Source organism: Sinohyriopsis cumingii, chromosome 1, assembly GCF_028554795.1.
Source record: "Sinohyriopsis cumingii isolate HCF-2022 chromosome 1, ASM2855479v2, whole genome shotgun sequence".
Classification (NCBI taxonomy): Eukaryota; Metazoa; Mollusca; class Bivalvia; order Unionida; family Unionidae; genus Sinohyriopsis; species Sinohyriopsis cumingii.
The window spans coordinates 112406937-112428028 of NC_142961.1; the positions used below are offsets into that span (position 1 = coordinate 112406937).

Genomic DNA, 21092 nt, shown 5'->3' on the forward strand with positions numbered 1-21092 from the left:
TTTTTTGTTGTTGACATTTCTGGTAATGGAGATCAACCAGAAGAGGTATTATCTCGTAATCTATCTTTCATCTGATTTTCGGCCGCTCGCTAATACTTAATATGTCTACAAAGACTGACATTTGTATGTGGATGGTGGTAAGTAAAATTCCTCTTCTTTTCACTCAGAATTAAATCCTTCAGAACACTCACATTTTTTGTAATAATCCCTGTCATCAGAACACCTGCATCTCTATCGTCCATTGACCCTTTGTTAATTTTCAGACACATGCGTGGAAGGCAGCATCACACTGCTACCACAAATGTAAAAGAAAAAAAAAAGGAAACTACATCTTACTTATTGGTTTATTCAATAGGCATGGAGGGACAGTAACTAGAATAGTCCAAACAACAGCTAATTCCTTTTTACAAATGTACCCAGATAAAATAGTTAGCTGAAATTTCAAAGGAAACAGATTATCTTTGAAGCACTGATTGGTATGAAAACATACTAAGCAAATGGAAAAGATCAGTCTCAATCATGCAGTACAGTTATTTGATGTTGCCACCGCAATAAGAAATGGACATTTGTTTGGTTCTCCCAAGCTGTCCTTTAGAGGTGACTTCAGTAACACATACACCCTTCATCAAAGGAAGTCAGTACCAAACTTAAATAAAAGTGATGGAATCTGATGGATTTTTGCATTTTCCAGCGCGACTGGATGGAACACGTTAACTGTGCCGTGAAAGCTTCCTTTTAGTAGGGAAAAAGTATATGCTTACGAACGCTACCAACAGCGGCTTAAAATGCAAACTAACTTTTACAACTTGGGTCATACTGAAAAGTAAATATGCTTCATCGTTTGTTACATGATTCTGCTGTTTTTCCACTGAATTCAGACCAGTATGACTTCTGACAAAATTATTGAATATTTTATTAACTTCGTGTGTGCATATTTTCGATGGAATCGCTTGTATTGTGGATTCAGTGTATATGATGAGGTTCGCGGGTGAGTACATGGTGTTGATACTATTCATGCTATACATTAGACATGTATATATATAAATAGTATTTATATATATGTACCAAATCTCTAAATAAATTTAACTATTATACATGTCTTTTCTGTTTTCACTACAGGTATATTTCTCATTTAATATGCATCAATTTAAGATGGTAACTGCGCCAATGAAGCACATATTGTACCGCCAGCATTTATTACCTACACACACACACTCAGTTTATTTTGGGTACACGCATTATTTTCTTCAGCTAACAGACCTGGTTGCTTATAACACAGTTCGGTCTATAACACGGTTGGGTTTTATGGCTCCAAACTACTGTGTTATAGCGGGGTCACACTGTATAGACTATCGTGTAATGCAAATGAAGCTTATGGCTCAGATTTATTGAGTTTGAGGCTAGGCAATAGGTAGAGAGATTTCCAAATGATGCCTCTGTGTGTGTGTGTGATTTGGATTTTTTTCAGTCATATCACTACAATGTCAGCAGTGCGGCAGTTTTTAGTGATGTCTAGCACTGGGGCATCATGCCGCAGACATGTAGCATCATGTTCCACACAGTCACATTATCTCGACTCCAGACTGACCAGTCCTGACACTAACCTCTTTGTAAGTCGATGGTATGACTCAGCTGGGGTTCAAACCTGCAACCTCCCACATCTGAGGTGGACACTAACCACTTAGGCTCCAGAGCAGTTAACCAAATAGTGCATTTGAATAGCTGGCTCATGATAGCCTCACTTACTAACTTATTTTGTAGTTCCTGTAATAGTGTATGTTTATAAAAAATTTAAATGTGAACAGCAGAAAAATATTGCCAGGTAAAGCAAATTAAACCACCCCCTTTTAAATCAAACCATCCTAAGAGAAAAAAATCCTGATCTGCGATTGACATAAATTGCCACAGGTCCAGACATGGAGCATAAATTATTTTTTTCTACCATGTCCTAACTTTGAACATTTATCCCAAACATGAGTATACTACACACCTGTACAGTTATAATCAGTGATTTTTCTGTGCATTTGTACATATACTTTTTATTTCAGGGCGAGTTTCAAAGCATAGTGAATGGGAGTGGTAACAAGTTGGTGGTAGTGGACTTCACAGCAGCTTGGTGTGGCCCATGTCAGAGGATTGCCCCCGTATTTGAAGTAAGAATCAAAATTTCGTGTCTGGTTTGGGTTTTAACAAAAGATTGAAAATAAACAGTACTTCTTCAGTTAGTTGTCATATATGTGTAATTTGTTAGTGTATACTTGTGCCATTGTAATATTTATACTCAATATGCAACTGGGAGATGGAATATAACTAAAGCCATATGTAGCGATTTAGCTACAGTGGTATATACAAGTTTTTACAAGTAATATCTACCCATGTTCAAGAGAAACATGGGTGTCAATATTTGTGAATCAAGAAGCTAAATGCATTTCAAAGTTGTGAAACTGTCTCAGCATGAAAGTTGGTCATAAAACCAACTTCTTTTTCTAATCTGCTGCAATTGTAATTGTATCCCTGCTGACTTTGATTTGGGGCTCCTACTGTTGCTTACTTATGCCTATAAATTACATAAGTATCATATATAATAACACAAAGATGGAAATTTTTCCCATTTCTCCAATGACCTGTTTAAGAATTGGTATTGAATTTGATATCAATAGTTTGCATATAGAGTAACAGCTTTAGCACCAATGTTTAGCTCGAAGATTTTCCTTTTTATATAACAGTCAAAGGTAGCATAATGCCGTTTTCCCATATCAAATGGATTGAGTTTGAACCCTCCACACTTATTTTGTTTTGCAGTCCAAAAAGACAATTTCTTTGTTGCATTGATTTATTTGGAATAAATTCATTACACTTGTATCAACAATACAAATGATAAGATTTTAAAAAAAGATTCTAATGTCAAGAATCACAGATCATGTAGAATCATATAACATAGTACCAGTCTCAATATGAGACTTTACCCTTGCCTTGTTTTGGAATTTTATGTATTTGAACAATACAGAGTGAATGACACTCAAATTCAATACAAATTGATTCAGTAATATTTATCATTAAATCAAATAGATATTTCAGTCTTAGAGTGAATTCTGGGGAAATAACCTTTTACACTCATTTGTTATGGCTTAAGATAAAATGATAAACTTGTACAGAAACAAGATGAGAATAAACTCAACAGATACATGCCTCACTGAGAAAAGACTTAAATCACATAAATGGCAGTCATGCAATCAATGATCAACTCGGTGAAAATATATATAAATTCTCCAAAAGGATAAACATGTAATTTTTCTTATTTTCCTAGTTTTCTTTTTAAATTAATTCAAAGTTAATAGGAATTTTTGTAGGATTCACCTACCAACTTTGTAACACACCTACTCCAAGTCCCCACCTCACCTCACACAGCTGATCTCTGTTTATCATTGTCACAATAGAGGTCATATGCAAATCAGTCTGGCTTGGAGCAAATTGGTTTTGCTGGCTGCCTGTGCATATAAAATTGACTATTTCCATCTAATAAATAATAATTGTTATCTAGTCATATAAATAAACAAAACAGATATAACTTTTGTATTTCTCATAGTATATTTCGTAAACAATGCTCTTTTTTGTAACTTTTCAAATAAATCATAAATGGATTATATTATAGCCTCTTATCCATCCCTCTGTAGCATAGTAACAACTGGAAATGGACATGCTGAACATGTCGTAAACATTGAATAGACAAATGAATCTCGTGGACCCTGAGAGACTAATTTTTAAGATTCTTTGTATCTGACAGGTAAATATGATAATGAAATGATTAGAATTAGCTACTGTTCATCAGCAAAACATGGGTTTGAATTAATTTGTACCAGTCTGCAAGTAGCTGACAGTCCTGTGTACACACACACACACCCATCATGTTTGATCACTAAAAGATCGTGATGAACCCAGCAAATGTAAATATCAAAGTTTATGCACAACATAATAAATTTATAGATACTTAACATTGCATGTTATCACATTTAGGCCATCATCAAATTTGGCTAATTGTTGTTACTACTCTATATTGTCTTGAATTAAGTAAAAGATGTGAAATCAAGTTTCGCAAAATCAGCAAATAAATTTATTTCTCTAAGTCATTGGTTCCCAATGTTTTTGAGTGCGAAGACCCATACTTAATTTTTAAAAATGTGCAGACCTCCATATGACAGTTTTTGTACTTGTAGGCCTGTGAATTCTCTGACCCTTTGTATTAACACTAAAAATGTGCAGACCTCCATATGCCATTTTTGTACTTGTAGGCCTGTGAATTCTCTGACCCATTGTATTAACACTAAAAATGTGCAGACCTCCATGTGCCAGTTGTTGTACTTGTAGGCCTGTGAATTCTCTGACCCTTTGTATTAACACTAAAAATGTGCAGACCTCCATATGCCATTTTTGTACTTGTAGGCCTGTGAATTCTCTGACCCTTTGTATTAACACTAAAAATGTGCAGACCTTCATATGCCAGTTTGTACTTGTAGGCCAGTGAATTCTCTGACCCTTTGTATTAACACTGCAGTAGGTAGGTTGGGAACCACCGCTCCAAGTTTCAAAGTGAACTTTTATTAAAAACTTAGTTTTCTGAATTAAATCCCAAATAATCCTAACTGTTCTATCACAAGTCCAAAAGTCACTGATCTGCTTTTCACACAGATCATGAATAGAGATGTCAGATTTAAGGAAAGTTCTGTGGGGTAATGATCAGGTACCCAATTAAAGGGAAATTTATTAAATGAGAACCTGAACTGCTTTGTTGTGGGTTCACACATGCCAACCCCCAAGAGAGGCATAAGCAAAATTATTACTAATATAAGTGGCAAAAAGCATAATCTGAGCATAGGAAGAGCAGACTATATATTGCATGCCATAATTACAGAAAACCTGTGAAAAGTTTATATTTATTTTTGCTACTTTCCTGGATCTGCAGTTAAATTTTTTGTCACCAATAAGCTAAATCCATGTGGATTAGTAGTTAGTACAAGAGTATAAACACAAAAGAAATTGATAAATTATCTATGCATAACACTCACTTAACTAGTCTACATTAACTTTTGCAAACAGTCGTGAAGTCCACAAATAATGACTCTTGTATTACATCACTGTTGAATTCTTATTTCAGGAATTTTACAGTGCTTTTGATTTGCCCTTTTCTGGATGCAACATGTTTTTTCAGTTTAAATTTTTTTCTCTTCTCTAACAATTTTCAGTCATATAACATCCATCAGTCACATCAATAAAGCCTGTTTATTAGGTTATCTGGCACCATGTATTTTCAAGTTAGACTGGTATGCTACACGTGATATCAAAATAGAATGAATCTGTGATGTGGTTTCACATTCAAGAAACCCATCTATTTTCTTAGAACTGTTTCATGGTGATACTATAAATAGAAATAAAAGTAAAGTAAATGGTGGCCTAATAATGAACACAGTGGCTCATATCATTGTTTCCATTTTAACGATCAATCACATATGTACTATATAATAATACAAAAATAAGTTGTAAATAGGTTTAGTATGTCATTTTCCTTTGGACAGTGAGAGGGCAGTAGTCCATTCAGTGAGTTGCACTTGTATATAAAGTGGGCACGATTATGGCATGGCAGTGTCAAGTGGTAGAGGGAAAATGGTCTGGCATTCATTAAAGGTATGATAGTAAGCCAAACTTTGGACAGGCATACAAAGTTGAATGCCTGAGCTAAGCATCATTACCAAATTCATTACACTGCACGAAATCTAGCTTGAAATATCTGCATTGATTCTTAAATAGGTCGTACAAGAAAGGAGAGAAGTGTCCTCCCTTGTATTATTATATAGTATATTATGACTAGTAAATTGTAAGCAAGGATACGAGCCTCAAACTGTAATAGTTATTTTGTGTCTCGATCTGAACTTTGTTTTAAAGAAGTACCTGGTTGGCCAGGTTATTATCAATGAGCAGGTACCTGGGTACCCATTGGCATCTTGAATCATGAATTCTTGGGCTACTTTGTTCATACTGAATCAGAAATGCACACACATTTTTTTTCAGCTGAAAATAGAAGCATCACATAGAAGCAGATTAATCTTTTCTTAACAGAAATGGATAACATATGCATGGCACTTATTATCCTAATATCTAATCTGCATGAAAGATAATTGATTCTTCAATTGATGTATGGTTGTTAATCACTCTGACATCTCTCTCTTCTGAGGAGTGGTCTTTGTGCATTGGCTGTGCAAGATATCAATCCATAATATCTACCAGTCCCCTTCTGCATTGGAATTGTACAATAAGTGCCTGCTGTTTTGCAGTGGGGATTTGTATGCATTTGCCCTTATACCATTAGTATGACGGCGATTAACTGCACCACCATGGTGTGTGGAAAAATGAAAAATAATGTCAGCCTAACTGTATATTAAGATATGACAACCATGATATAATTCAACATTTCTTCATAAAATATATGAAGCATATATTTATGTGAATTTGATAGGTGGCCAATAGGGGTGAAAAGATACACCAGTGCGGCATATCAGTGTGACTCACGATACACTGTCTATGATACAACACATTAAATTGATGGTCTTTCCATCTTTAGGTCTGTCAGTGGTAAGTGGTGCCTTTTTATGTGATTTACTGGCTCTGTGTGTGTGCTTTGGATTGTTAATGTAGCTTTAACAGTTTTTGTCTTATCACTACGTCTGCAGTGTGACAGTTTATAGTGATGTCTAGCACTGAGGCATCATGCCTCAGACATGTAGCATCATGTCCCACCTAGTCACATTATCCTGACACCAAGCTGACCAGTCCTAACACTAACCTCTTAATATTGAGTGCCAGACGAGGCAGCTGCTAGTACCATTTTTATAAGTCATTCGTATGACTAGGCCAGGGTTCGAACCCACGACCTCCACATCCGAGGTGGACACTCTAACCGATTTACTGGTTGTATATTCAGTATGCAAATTACAGACGGACATATCCTTAGCACCTATTGATATGACAAGACAATAACAATACTTTCGAACAAACTACAGTTGTCAGTGATTTGTATTATGCCATGAAATCTGCTCCATCTAATCAGATACCAATCTGATTAAAATCAGATCTCTGCTGTCCTACATTAAGATCTGACAGAAACCGCTTGAGGTGATGTTCTGATAACATGTTATTTCCATAATTGCTTATTTTATCAACTAATCAGATGAAGTCCTATAACTTTGTCTTTGGAGACTGAGCAGTGTGGATGAAAAGCATGAATGTGTACTGAATGATTTGATTCATGTTCAGATTTTTTAAATCTGTATTTCCAGTGGCTTAATTCAAAGGTCACCAGAACATGACCCTTAAATGGTCATCGTCAGATCTTCATGTAGATTGTAGATCTAATTTTAATCAGATTGATCAGATACAGGACTCACTTTAGCCACCAGACAGAGGTATTTGGATCAAAATATCTTGTTGTGAGTCTATACTCTTAAAATAAATAACAAAAAAGAGTGAAAAGCGACAAGATTTGTAAAATTCAACAAATAATTATTTCCCTAAAATACAAAGTGAAAGTGTAGTAAATAAACGTCAGGTAGTTATCCACGAATTACAGACACAAGCCCTAATAATAAAAGTTCTAATTAAACTTAAGTGGAAATCCAAATTATATCCAGCTCTGAAAGTGTTGATGTGTCTGGGCCTGTGTCATGGTGTTGTACCAACACTTTTATTGAAACAGTAATATAAAACTAGGTTTGAATTCACTATAAATCCCAGTGAATGTCTTTGGCCAAGTATCCTATTTTTTATGAACACTATTTCCATGAAAAATCGCTTGGATTGAATAATTGGAAGAAATAGTTTCCAGCCCATATGAAGTACTGGACACAACAATAATAAAATTGATTCTGATAGATCTTAAAGCATGAATGAATAATTTTTCCAATAACATGATTATATAGTATTCTTTTTGACCTCGGGTCACACATAGCATTTTCTAATAAAAACTATTATCTAATGGAAAATTTCAATCTGGAAGGTTATAAATGTTTACAAGATAAAATATTAGAAGGTCGGTTTCTAAAATTTTAATATAGTACCTGGACTATGTCAGGTACTCGAGGGGATTCTACTTTTAAATTGAATTTTAATTTGTCTTGGCATTCTGCCTTTTCTACATTTGCTGAAAGGGTGATTGACTGGCATGATCTACTTTTGTCCATCCAGAAAATACATTGGACTTGTATTTAACATAAATTTCAAGCTCAAAATTACCCACTGGTATTTCCGTTACACTCTGACCAGCTCCATTAATCTGATATGCTTCTTAACTTAAAAATTATTGTCATGATAACTATCATTAGCCAGTATTTGCCAAACAAAATCGTCATCTGAAGATGAACCACACAGGGAATTAAACATTTGGGGTTTTCTAGGTAGCCTGTATTTTAAACATGCATGTTTGTAAAACTTCTTTGCTGGTTCAAATTACGAAATGGTGCTTTTCCTGGGGCATAATTTGTCAGTAAAATTTAGTTTAACGACCACTTGACTAGAAATGCAAATAGCGAGTTCCAGATCAAATTTCATCAACATTATAGTTTTGTCTCACCTACCAACAGATTAAAGACATTCAGAATGTTATATTCACAATTTCTGAGAAATTAAATCATCTTATTGATTTCATGCAGGTATGGCTCAATGTAAGAGTGCTCCAGTTTGCTAGTGTGGTACCCTATGCTGACACTGCATGTTTTTGGCGAATTTCAACTTTTCTTGGCTCTGACCCTATATGCCAACATGAATATCCAGATATAAAAAATAGAGCGGCAAGGATACAATGAAACTCAGACTGCTTTATGCCAAACAGGCTGTTGCAATAAAATAATTACCATGGAATTGTGGCAGGGGGAGATGGCAATATTATGAACCATGTCACATGGTGTTAATTTGTAGATGGTGAGTGGGTGTTGACAAATCCTCTTTGTTTTAACAAACAAAAATAAGTGCATGTACCTGCAACAGCTGTCTCCGATGAATTCTCATTGTAAAGAATAACACTTTTTAATGACAGCTGAAGACTAAAATTACATGCATAAACACTATCATTTTGTATCAGTTTTCCATCACTTGTATTGATATGTGTATTGTTACAACAAAAGCATTGATGCATCATTATGTCGATGAATCATTTCACCTCTAGTGGCCAGGGGTATAGTGGCTGAGTTTAACAAATTGTTTGTTTCTAAATCGAGCTTGCAATGTCAATCTGCTTCCTTATATTTCTTTGACAGCAACTGGCAGAAGAAATGAAAGATGTGTGTTTCATCAAAGTTGATGTGGATGAAAATGAAGTGAGTATCAATTAAAGACTTTGGTAACTGCTTCAGAATCTGTTGGCGTTGTGCATATTGATATTGCAACAGGTAACAAAGTTAGAACTCGATTATTGGAACTGGCAGACTTGAATCAGTCTCATTTACTTGACACTTTGATTGCTGGTGGCACAGATATATCAGTCAGTAGGTCAAGGTACATTCTTCTTTAAAATGTTTAATAATTTTAAATCTTAAAAATATTTAGAAAAAGCTTGTTTTGACTCCATGATCTTAAAATATGTATGAGAAAGAAAGCATCCAAATTTTAGTACAATTAACATTTATTTCTTTTAGTTACAAAGTGAATATTTAATAGGAACTTACAGTATTGTGAATTGCATCCTAGATAATCCTAAATATCCATACACAATTACAAAAGTACAGTATGTTCAAGATTAACTCCATTAATCTTGAATGTTATGACGTACCACAGTGATGTAATCCAGAATGTTTTTGGATGAGTTGTCAATAATCTCAAAATAGTGTTTTAGTCCAGAAAACCAATGAGCACTTTGTAATTCCAGTGAATAATTTAGATAACTCTTCTAGAATTACATCTGACCACAAGTACAAGCTCTGATCATGGATTTCCAAAGAAAGATATGAAACAAGAATTTGTTTACCATGCCTCTCTCTCAAAAAATGTCACTTGACCTGTGACAAGCATATAAGGTTGTGAGAAACATGGTGCATGAATCAAGGACATACACAAAGTTTGATAAATGAGAAAAGTCCATTCAACATTATTTACACATAGTTGATATTTACTTAATACATGTGTTACATAATCTCAGTCTTTGAAATACAGATGTACTCATTAAATACGAAACTTTGACTAGTTTTTAATTCTGTTGCAGGAAACTGCTGCTGCTTGCAAAATAAATGCCATGCCAACCTTCCAGTTTTATAAAAATGGAAATAAGGTATGTGCAGGATATGACTAATTATCGCCAGCCACATATGGAAGGGTCTTCATTGTTTAGATAATTAATGCTGGGCATTAATATTGTTCCCTGCCCTTTTTTTAAAAAAAAAGTGAGGGACATTGTATACGTGTTTCCATTTGTCACATTTTCGTCTTCCACTCTTTAGAAACTTTTATACTTGCATATCATCATTAGAAACCACATTTGTGGTGCTATCATTAAGATAGGATCACAGTTCAATATTTTATGTTTTCCATCATTGCTGTTTATGAGAAATGAACGAAGAATGAATGTGACTGAAATTGAAAATATTGGCTGTTATTGTACAAGATGGCCGCTATCACTTAACTGGGTTGAAGCTGCACAGTTTTTTTGTGCCGTTTTTCATGATATATGTGCATGTTGCTTGTCTTTGTCTACGTTTTTGTGTTCATCATGCATTGGCTGTTCAGTTCGTATGTGTTTTTTCATCTCCTTGTTTTGGAAACGAGAACCATTAGACTTTTTCTCAGCTGCCTTGCTCCACTGCTACAACTTCCTTTGTTGTTGAACTTACCACCATCACATGATACTCACCAGTCCACCCGTTTATGCTATGATGGACCCTCATTAATTGCTTTAAATGACCACTCCTTGGCTCTCCACACTACATTGTGCTCTAGACTAAACGAACTGGGACTACATTCATCATTACTTAAATGTAAACGGAAGTGAAAAAAGAAACGTTGTTTCAAAGCTGGCTGGCATAGAACAGGACAAAGAATTCCAGTTATTTCCCCTGTGCCCATTTTGGCTCACCAATTTAAAAATTTGACCATTAATTCAGATAACCTAATTCAAATCCCTATTTAATTGTCAACCTTTGTGTCTGCTATCCAAGAGATACCTCTGCGTATTGAATTATTCAATGCCCAATCAGTCAGACCACCAGAAAAGCACACAGAAATAGTTAATTTTATCAACAATCAGAATATCAACATATTTTTCCTGACAGAAACATGGCAAAAAACATCAGGCGATGAGCCCAAGTGTGCGGATCTAAGACCCACCGGTTACTCCATTAAGTCGTTCCCCTGCCACTCTCGCAGAGGTGGAATTGCTGTCATCACAAAGAAATCCATGATCAAACGTCTTAATCACACCACAACTTTCAGTTTCTACCACACATCGTTTGAACTAGTCCAAACCACACTTACATTGGAACAAAGGTCAGTCCATTTTTTCTGCCTATACCACCTTCCTCCTAGTAGAAAAAAACAAGCTGACTGAATCTCTCTTTTTTGAGCAGTTTCCATATCTCCTGGAGTATGGAAATTCGATAAGTGGCAACCTGATTATTCTTTGAGATTTCACTTTTCACTTTGACTGTACGGAAACCCAAACACATCAAAACTCCTAGATTCCATTAATGTTTTCAACCTCAAACAGTCAGTTAACCAACCCACCCATAAACATGGTCACATTTTAGACTGGATTCTTTATAGACCTGATGATAATATTCTAGTTCCTCCCTGGTATCCCACAAACTTGCATCAGATCACCTCTGCATTATATGCCATCTTGACATATCAGTCCCTAACCCTCCAACTTTATTTGCTACTAAGAGAAACCTCCATATGATAAATAGAGACAAACTAATGCATGACATCCAAGCAAACCTAACAACTTGCCTAACTCCTAGAGCAGAACAACTCAATAACTGCCTGCGTTCATTGCTCGACAAACATGCCCCAGTCTCCAAGTGCAGAGTATCAGTTCAAAAGTGTTTACATCATATAGCAGTGTTAGGGACCAGCTTCCCACTGCTAAAAGAGACTGCCGTAAAGCTGAGAGGTTTGGCTTTCCACCAGACTCACTATTCATAAGCAAATCTATGAAGCTGCTAAGAAGAACAGCACACACATAGTCCATGCAGCAAAATCAGCCCACTACAGTACTAAGATCATGGCAAGTTCCAGCTGCAAAGAGCTCTTCAAGATTATTAACAAGCTAATGTCAAGGAACAAATGTACACCACTTCCTACTACCTTCTCTCTAGTCGACCTTCCGGACCTGTTTGCAAATTTCTTCCGTGACAAAGTACAAACCATTAGAGATAAGCTTGACAACACAATTTCAATTGACTCATCATCACCATACAGTTGGGATACAGAATTTCAGTGGCAACCATTATTAGCATTTGAACCTGTCTCCGTGGATTTAGTATGTACAATCGTGAGGAATAGTGCACCAAAGTCATGTGAACTTGATCCAATTCCAACATCACTGCTGCTTGAGTGCTTAGATCCAGTATTACCTTCACTAAATGAAGCTATTTACACCTCTCTCTTATCCGGGGAATTCCCATCATTTTTCACAACTGCCATTTTAAAGCCTCTGCTAAAGAAACCAACACTCGACCATAATGATTTAAAGAACTACTGCCTAGTTTCTAATCTCCCATTCATATCAAAAATCTTAGAAAAGGTTGTTCTATCCCAGCTTGTATCTCATCTGAATTCAAACAGTCTTTTTAGCAATGTACAATCTGCATGTCGCCCTTGCCACAAGACTGAAACTACTCTTCTAAAAGTAGTTAATGACATTCTCTCTGCTTTGGATAACGGAAAGATTACAGTCCTCACTCTCCTTGATTTGTCTGTAGCATTTGACACAGTAGATCAGGATATATTACTTCACCGTCTCTAGCATGTATTTGGTGTTCATGTTACAGCCTTATGGTGGTTCAAGTCCTACTTGGTCAACAGGACACAAAATGTGTCTGAAAATGGAATACACTCCAGCCCAGTTAATCTGTGTAGTGCAGGGTTCGTACGGTCTTTGAAAGTCTTTGAGAGTTTGGGAAAAATGAGGTAGCATTTTCAAGGCCTTGAAAGTTTGGGAAAATCGAGCATGTTACCCTGAGGTCTTTAAAAGTCTTTGAAAATTTAAATAAACCCACAAATTTGTAATTTCTTTCCAGAATCACAAATAAAATTATCCGAGGTTGTTAGATTCGGATGTAATCTAGTTATCCTGGTTTCGTTCTTTTGATGACCCGTTCAGTTTCATTGCCGCTGCAATAACAAAAGAGGCTTTGTTTGGCCATCCAAAGTTGGCCTCGGCGGCGACTTCAATAGCACATGCACTCTTCATCAAAGCAAGACGGCTACACACTTCATCAAAGGAAGTCACAAATAAAATTGCCTAAGGTCTTTAGCTTCGGATGTAACTGGTTTTCCTGGCTTCTTTCTTTTAACGAATCGTTCAATTTGATTGGACGAGTCCATCAGCTTTGGCCAATCAAAATGTTCATTACACTAATTCACTCTACGTAGAAAGTGCGCGAAAGTATTATGCTCGAGGATTAAAAATTTGTTCAGTCGATTTACATCTTCAGTGTTTAAAAATGCCAGGTCTTTGCTCTTTCAACGATATCTGGCTTGAACAAGAGAAATACAAGGAATGGGTGCAAAAGGATAAATTATGTAAACGAAAGGCGTTTTGTACATTGTGTAAAAAGACGGCTTCAATGGGAGAAGGAGTCCTATAAGTCATGCCAAAGGTAAGTTGCAAATTAGTAACTACGTACTGTTCATTTAGTGGAACAAAGATGCAGAAGTATAAGCTATTGGTAGTTTTGGGCAAAATAATGGTAACTCATTACTTTTTGGGTATAAAATAAGATATTGTTTAGTTTGATGATTTGGGAGATGTGGCAAAAGAGGGCCCGTTTAAATTTACTTATACCGTCGGTTTATTTAACACATTTGAGGGACAAAAATCATTTCGAAAATTTTGTTCTACATAATAATGTTCCTTGGTTTAATATAGAAACATCCATTGTAATAAATTCAATTCACGGATAAACAGTTTCAAATTGCGCATGCGTACACTATAGTAGAGTTAAGCAAGAGTTGTTGTTCTTGAATTGCGAGTAATTAAAAAAAATGGCGATAAAGTGTGCTGTGAAGCTTTAACTGTAGGAAGTCGAGTCATTTGATTAGGCAAATAAAAAAAGAATGAAAAAGTGAGTTTCCAGTTGACGGAATGTCCCCATTTCTCATTGCCAACCCTTGACCTTATTCCCCAGTGGTATAAAAAAAAATTTTTTTTAAATCACATTGCCGAAATTGATTTGTGTATCTATAGTCTGACTATACATCCCCGTTTGTTTGTACCCTTATATTTTATTTCACTTTTTCAGAAGCCATTTTTTAAATGGTAATTTGTGTCTAAATAGCGTGGATGAAGTTACCCAATCGGACAATCATCCCTTGAAATGCTTCACTGGAACAGATGACAGCCTTGATGAAGTGTTTTATTCTGTCCTTTCTAAAAGAAAGGAATATGTTGAACTTTGGAATGTTCTCCAGAAAATGTTGTTGTTGTCACATGGGCAGGCAACAGTGGAGAGAGGATTTTCTGTCAACAAACAGGTATCTGTTGAGAACCTCAGCAGAGGAAGCCTCAGAGCTCAAAGGCTAATCATTGACACAATGAGGAAAGCAGGTGGACCTTTGGAAATCGTCATTAGCAATGAAATGATGACATATGCCTCCTCTGCAAGACATAAGTACCATGCCTTTCTGGATAAGAAGAAAGCAGAGGAGAAGGATGAGAAGAAAAACCAAAAAGGAAAGAAATGGGAGTTAGCCTTGGATGAAGTGGAAGAACTTGAAGGCAAAAAGCTGCGTCTTGAAGCTGACATTGTCACCTACATGCTTCCTCTGTACAGAAAGCAGAACAGGCAGAGTTAAAAGGACTCATTATGCTTGTCACATAGTCAAATGCTCTTAGGAGAAGAGCAGAGGAAAAGATGACAGTGGTGGCATCACTTTCCAAAATGATTGAAGAGAAAAAAAGCAAATATAATAATGCATTTAAAGCAGTGCTGATGTCTGTTAACAGAACAATTTATTCTGTATTAAATCTGACACGTATGTTACATATTTCTGAAAAAATAACAAATATTAACCTATCTTCCAGATCATTATAATGCTATTTTAGGAAATTAATTATAGTTTGACTTTAATCAGTAAACAATATTGTAGTATTTGGCATTCGTTGTTTTCTCATATAACCTGTATACAAAATGTTAGCAAAAATAGGTCTTGGAAACCTCTGTTTGTGGTCTTTGAAAGTTTGGGAGAAGTCTTTGAATTTATCATTCATAGTTCAGTATGAACCCTGTAGTGGTGTTCACATGGGTTTGTTCTTGGACCTGTTCTCTTCAATCTATACACTCAGCCGCTCTCTAGTGTCATAGATCATCCAGTGTCTCACCAATTGTACGCTGACAACGCCCAAATATACAAATCTAGCCACCCAACTGAAGTTGATGCTACCATCCAAGGTGTAGAGAGGTGCATCTCTGATGTGAAATTATGAATGACATGTAACAAGCTGCAGATGAATGATGATAAAACTGAGACCAATCTGATCACAACACAAAGACTTTCTCAGTCACATCCTTTACCTCAAACAACAAATATCAGTAACACCAACATTAAATTCACAATCAGTACGAAACCTGGGTGTCACTCTGGACAGTACTCTCACGTTGCACCAACTTGTCATAAACATATGCAAGGCTGCATATCTTGAGCTGAGACGCATCAGCTCCATTTGCAGATATGTTTCAGTGGATGCCACTAAAACACTTGTATGTTCATTAGTACTTTCAAGACTGGACTATTGTAACTCAATTCTGTCTGGTTCATCTCAATATCTACTTCAGAAACTTCAGAAAGTTCAAAACACAGCTGCTCAGATCATACTTAGAGTACCACGATCAGAGCACACCTCCCCGCTGCTCTGTACCCTACACCTGCTATCCATTCAATCCAGAATCAAACAAAAACTTTGTTCTCTGTCCTACGTTTCGCTGATGGACTCCAGTCCAACATACCTATTCAACCTCACCCATGTGTACACACCAGCAAGATACCTATACTCCTCTTCTGACAATTGTATACTCATTATTCCCATTATGAAAACAAAGTCATATGGACAACATTCTTTTGCATACCAAGGCCCAGCAACGTGGAATGAATTTGTTATTGAACTTTGACACAGTGGTCCCATTCAAGAGTGCTCTGAAAACTCACTTATTTCGAAAGCAAGAACAAACTAAAGACCTAATAATGTTCCCTACCTTAAATATTTTGAGCATGTTGTTTGTGTTTTTAAATTTCATTGTGTTTGTTTTTTGTAATAATATCATGTTTTTGTTAATATTTTATGTTATAGGTGTTGTCTAATGTTGTAAAGCACTTAGAGCTTCCAAAGATTAGGCGCTATACAAAGTCCTCATTATTATTATTGACAGTGAAGAAAGGATCTTCAGTGGGGTATGCAACACACCATGTAGTGGTGACATAGATACACAAATATTTATCCCATCATCTCAGAGGGTTCAAAGATGATTGAGTGGAAAGGAAAGTGCAGTGGACAAATTCAGTATATAACACTATCCCACTACCAATAAAGATAATGTACCCATCTATTAATGGTGACGTGTATATCGAACTGCATTATTACTCTGAAAGAGCTGAAAAGTTACAGATTTGGAAATTAAAATTTGGTGGAAAATAGAATATTGAACTGCAACCATAACATTTAAGAAAATAATCACAGTGAAGTATGTGATGCATGTTTTAGTGATGGTATACATGTATGTATTTTGTAACCTCAAATGGCTATAAAGTTATGGCGTGAAAAGGAAAGGTTATTGTAAAACATAAAATTTTGAGCTATGGGTTTGACTTTAAAGTTAGCACCTTGATTGTGGTATGTGACTTACACTTTAGTGATGATATATAATATACCCGGTTTCCTCCCATTATCTCAAATAACTTTAAAGCATAAAGTAATGTCTGTAATGTAAACTTCAGCTGTGTTCTTGACCTTAAACATAGGACCCTTAATGTGATATGCAGCATGCTTTACAGTGATAATGTACAAGTACACTATTTCATCCCATAATCACAGATGGATTTAAAGTCAAAGAGTAGAAGGAAAGTGTGCTGAAAATATAGAATATTATTGAGTTTTGACCTTGACCATGAAGATCGGACCCCAGATGAGGTCCATGTCACACCTTCTTGTGTTGGTGTACAAGTATACCCAGATCCAACCCATAATTGCAAACAAGACATGGTACAATTGCATATTGTCACTGGAAGATTCACTAATGTTGTATCATCAAGGTCACTGTCACAGGAAAATATTTTAAGGTTGCTTTTGTGTTGCTTTATATCATAAAAACTGAGGTACAGGAATGAAGCATGGTCCACTTATACTTCTTAGTTTGATGACATCTCATGCATCACAGTCAGGATTTCATCTTCAAGTTCAGAATCACTGGTCATTTTTTTTTACCTATTTTCTTCACTTTTTCTAATACTCTTGAGACAGGGATATGAAACATGGTTTCTTTCAATATCAGTCCAGTAACTTTACAGCACTCTCTTAACGGTCATAGTACGGTTTCATTATTGTGAACTTTGTGATCACACCCTGGTAGACAGGGTGTAGCTTTATCATGAATTCATTTTTAGTTAGCTGGCCAAAGGCAAAGTGAGCTTATGGGTATGGCCCTGCATCCATTATGTCTATCTGTTTGTCATTAATTTCTCAAAAACCATGGTTTGAAATATATTATCTCAATTGACGAGTCAAAGACTTAAGTCATGAAATTAAATCAAGTTGACCTTGAAAGTGTCAGGGTACATTTATAATATTATTACCATTTATTCTTGCTTGTAAGTCTGGTCCAACATAGACCCTGATCATCCATCCCATAATGCACCAGCTGATCATGGTTTCTTTTTCTCTACTGACTAGTCCTAATAAACTGCATAGACCCTGATCTGCAAGTGCATCGTGTGATGTCAGATCTGTGTCTATACAGTTTGCATGTGCGTCTGACTTGTAATTGAGTTGTATATATGGTATTGTAAAGTATAAGTTGTATTACCTTTGTAATGGCTGTTCCTTATTGATCAGAGAAATAGAGGAAATGGTTTTGTTTAAAGACATCAGTATTAAGTTAATGAATCATAAAGGATTGTTTTATTCTGATTATTTTTATTCATAGTTTCATTCCATTTAGGAATGTCATTATAATTGCTTTGGATTTTTAGTGAAACAGAACAGTTATTCCCTAACTCAAGTTAGACTCGATATCTGTATTTCTTTCTTTTTCAGCTGGAGGAGTTTTCTGGTGCTGATGTTGACAAGCTAAGACAGGTGGTTACTAAACTGAAATAAATATCAGGGTTATTTATGTATCTACATGAATTTACACTGTACCCATATAATACATACTATTTAGAGAATTGTGCTGCTGATACAATAATTTGTAACTGATAATATTTGTATTATTGTCATAACTCAGGTGGAGCAGATGTGTTTTTGATGTCTTCAAATGCAGATAATATTGAGACAGCTGGATGGGTATTTTTTACTTCTTTTTATTTATAGCTTACAAATTGATGTTGTGTTCATGGTTCATATCTTTTCAACCATGTATCTTTTTATTGTGTAAGGTAGAAAATCCTCATTTTAATGGTGTTGGCCTATTTAAGATTATACAATTAAAGATTTGTTGCTTGTAATAATTGTTAGATAAAATAAAAACTGGTCATGATAACAAAATAATTGCACTCATTAAAAAAATTCTCAATACCTTCTCATTTTGTATGCAGATTGTATGCATATTGTATGCAGATTTTAACAATTCTGAAGGCATCTCAAGTGCAGGCATATTCTGTCACATTGTCCACCATTTATATTCAAGTTGGTACATGTGTAAAATAAGCTTGGGTATCGTGTGATAGCTTCATTTCTTGTTAATTTTGGTCCAGTATTTTCTAAAATTTGGTGGCTTAGAGCCAGCTCCCATGAAATTGAATGTTTACCCTTGTGATAAGGATTCATGTCTCATAATGACATGTATTCAAGACTGAACCTGCTTTCCCTTGCAGATGTGAACCAAATGAGATTTGAAGTACTAGAAATGTTTTGTGCTGAGACAGTGAAATATTTTGGGATGGAATGAACAAAAATAACTGTGAAAGGTATATATGCCAACCTGGTGTTTAATAGTTTATTACAGAAACATTTGACAACAAAACCCCAACTTTTGTGATGTAATGTTATTAGGTGATGAATACCTTTATATTTTATTTGGCATTCATAATGATAATCACATCTATCAAAATTTGCTAATATTTTCCTTTTTGGGAGGGAAAATTTACCAAAATTGTTTGCAAGAAATGTTGCCCCATAAGAGCCATCTAAAAATCTTTGTTTTAATTATCCTATGGTTTATTTAAAAGTTAATGTTGTAGGTTGATACAAGAGTTTTTACCAGTATTTATTCTCCTTATTGGCCATACTTTTGTATGTCTTGTAACAATAATATAAATTTTGCCACCAAAAAAAATGTTCATCAGTCAAGAGCAAAATATACGGGGAATTTAATGAGATCTTACTGTTCATTTACTTCAAATATTAAAATTTTTAAAAATCAACCTGTGTGATTTTTTTAAAAATACATTACTCTTTATGTATGTGAAAACTTACTGACTGCCAGAACAGTCAGTATGGCACCTACAACTCTGAACAGTCCACCAGTTTTTAACCTAAGGATTCAGAAAGTATACAGCATGTCATCTCATTGTTTATTGTTACCATCGGATAATTTGGATTATCATCATACTGAACATGTTTTGCTTGAAATGCTGTAATGGATTCTATCAACAATAAAAACATACCAACACATTGCATGTTTGTTTTCTGGAACCTCTGCACATAAGTGGTCCTCGTTTTTGTGTAGACCACCAGATCACTGAGTGTATTTAATACTACGATGTCATCAACACCAAAGTTTTCCAAATATTAGACAGACCAAGATAGAGATTCTGTGTTCATGTTTGTAGTAAGAAAAACAATTTAAACAGTTGGTAGTTTCCAAGAATGTGTTTATATCAGTTTCAGATTTGTTCAGCTTTAATGAGATGTGTACACTGAAGACATTTTTGTAACTTGATATTCATATAATTTGGCAGTATTCATAGCAAAATAAACTCATATACCTGATTAGTAAAAATCATTTCTTGCACTATATATAAACAAATTTCTACTTTATTCCTCTTTATTTATCTCCTAATAATTCCAATTTTTATAAATGAAATGGATTTTCTGCAATATGATTGGTTGTAAATGGTCATGTGATACTGATCTGGAATTTTGTACATGTCGATAAATTATGTGACTACTTTTGTACTGTTTGCAATATAAATAAACATTGCAGACACATTGTGAAATGTTTGTTTCAGCTTTAAAAATATACCCTTTTTATACTTTTTCAAATGTTCTTTTATTGAAATGCATAGTTCACAATTTGACGTTCGTATGTTACAAAGTCTCGCAAAATGGCAGATTACAGTGGTTTTTCACTGCAATTTTCTGCAGTTCTTTTAACAATTTGATGACATGGAGTCAAAAGAAATAATAGCAGTGATTGTAGCAGATGAAAATGGATTTGACAATAATGCAATGGATGTTACAAACACTGAAAATAAAACAAAACAACAGAGATTGATAAATTTCCTCACACAGAAGACCTGCCAACTCTTATGATTTTGCCATAAGTCTACCCTTAAAATACGAACTTACAACATACAAGCAAAAACTATGAAAAAATGATAGTTGCTGAAAAATCTGGATAATCGATACATCTGTGTTTGATTGGATCCAGGTTTCATATTAGGATTAGTGAAATAAGTATGGGAAA

The 21092-nt window shown here is 35.2% G+C and overlaps 1 protein-coding gene across 1 annotated transcript in view; it reads left to right on the forward strand.

The window, feature by feature from the left end:
* LOC149807627 (thioredoxin-like) overlaps positions 1–20077 on the forward strand; it is a 34361-nt gene extending 14284 nt beyond the window's left edge. The window contains exons 2-5 of the mRNA XM_089968955.1: positions 2049–2153; positions 9300–9359; positions 10241–10306; positions 18500–20077. Coding sequence (XP_089825081.1) covers positions 2049–2153; positions 9300–9359; positions 10241–10306; positions 18500–18562 — 294 coding nt within the window. The 3' untranslated portion in view covers positions 18563–20077. The remainder of the gene's footprint in view (positions 1–2048; positions 2154–9299; positions 9360–10240; positions 10307–18499) is intronic.
* The last annotated feature ends 1015 nt before the right edge of the window (positions 20078–21092 follow it).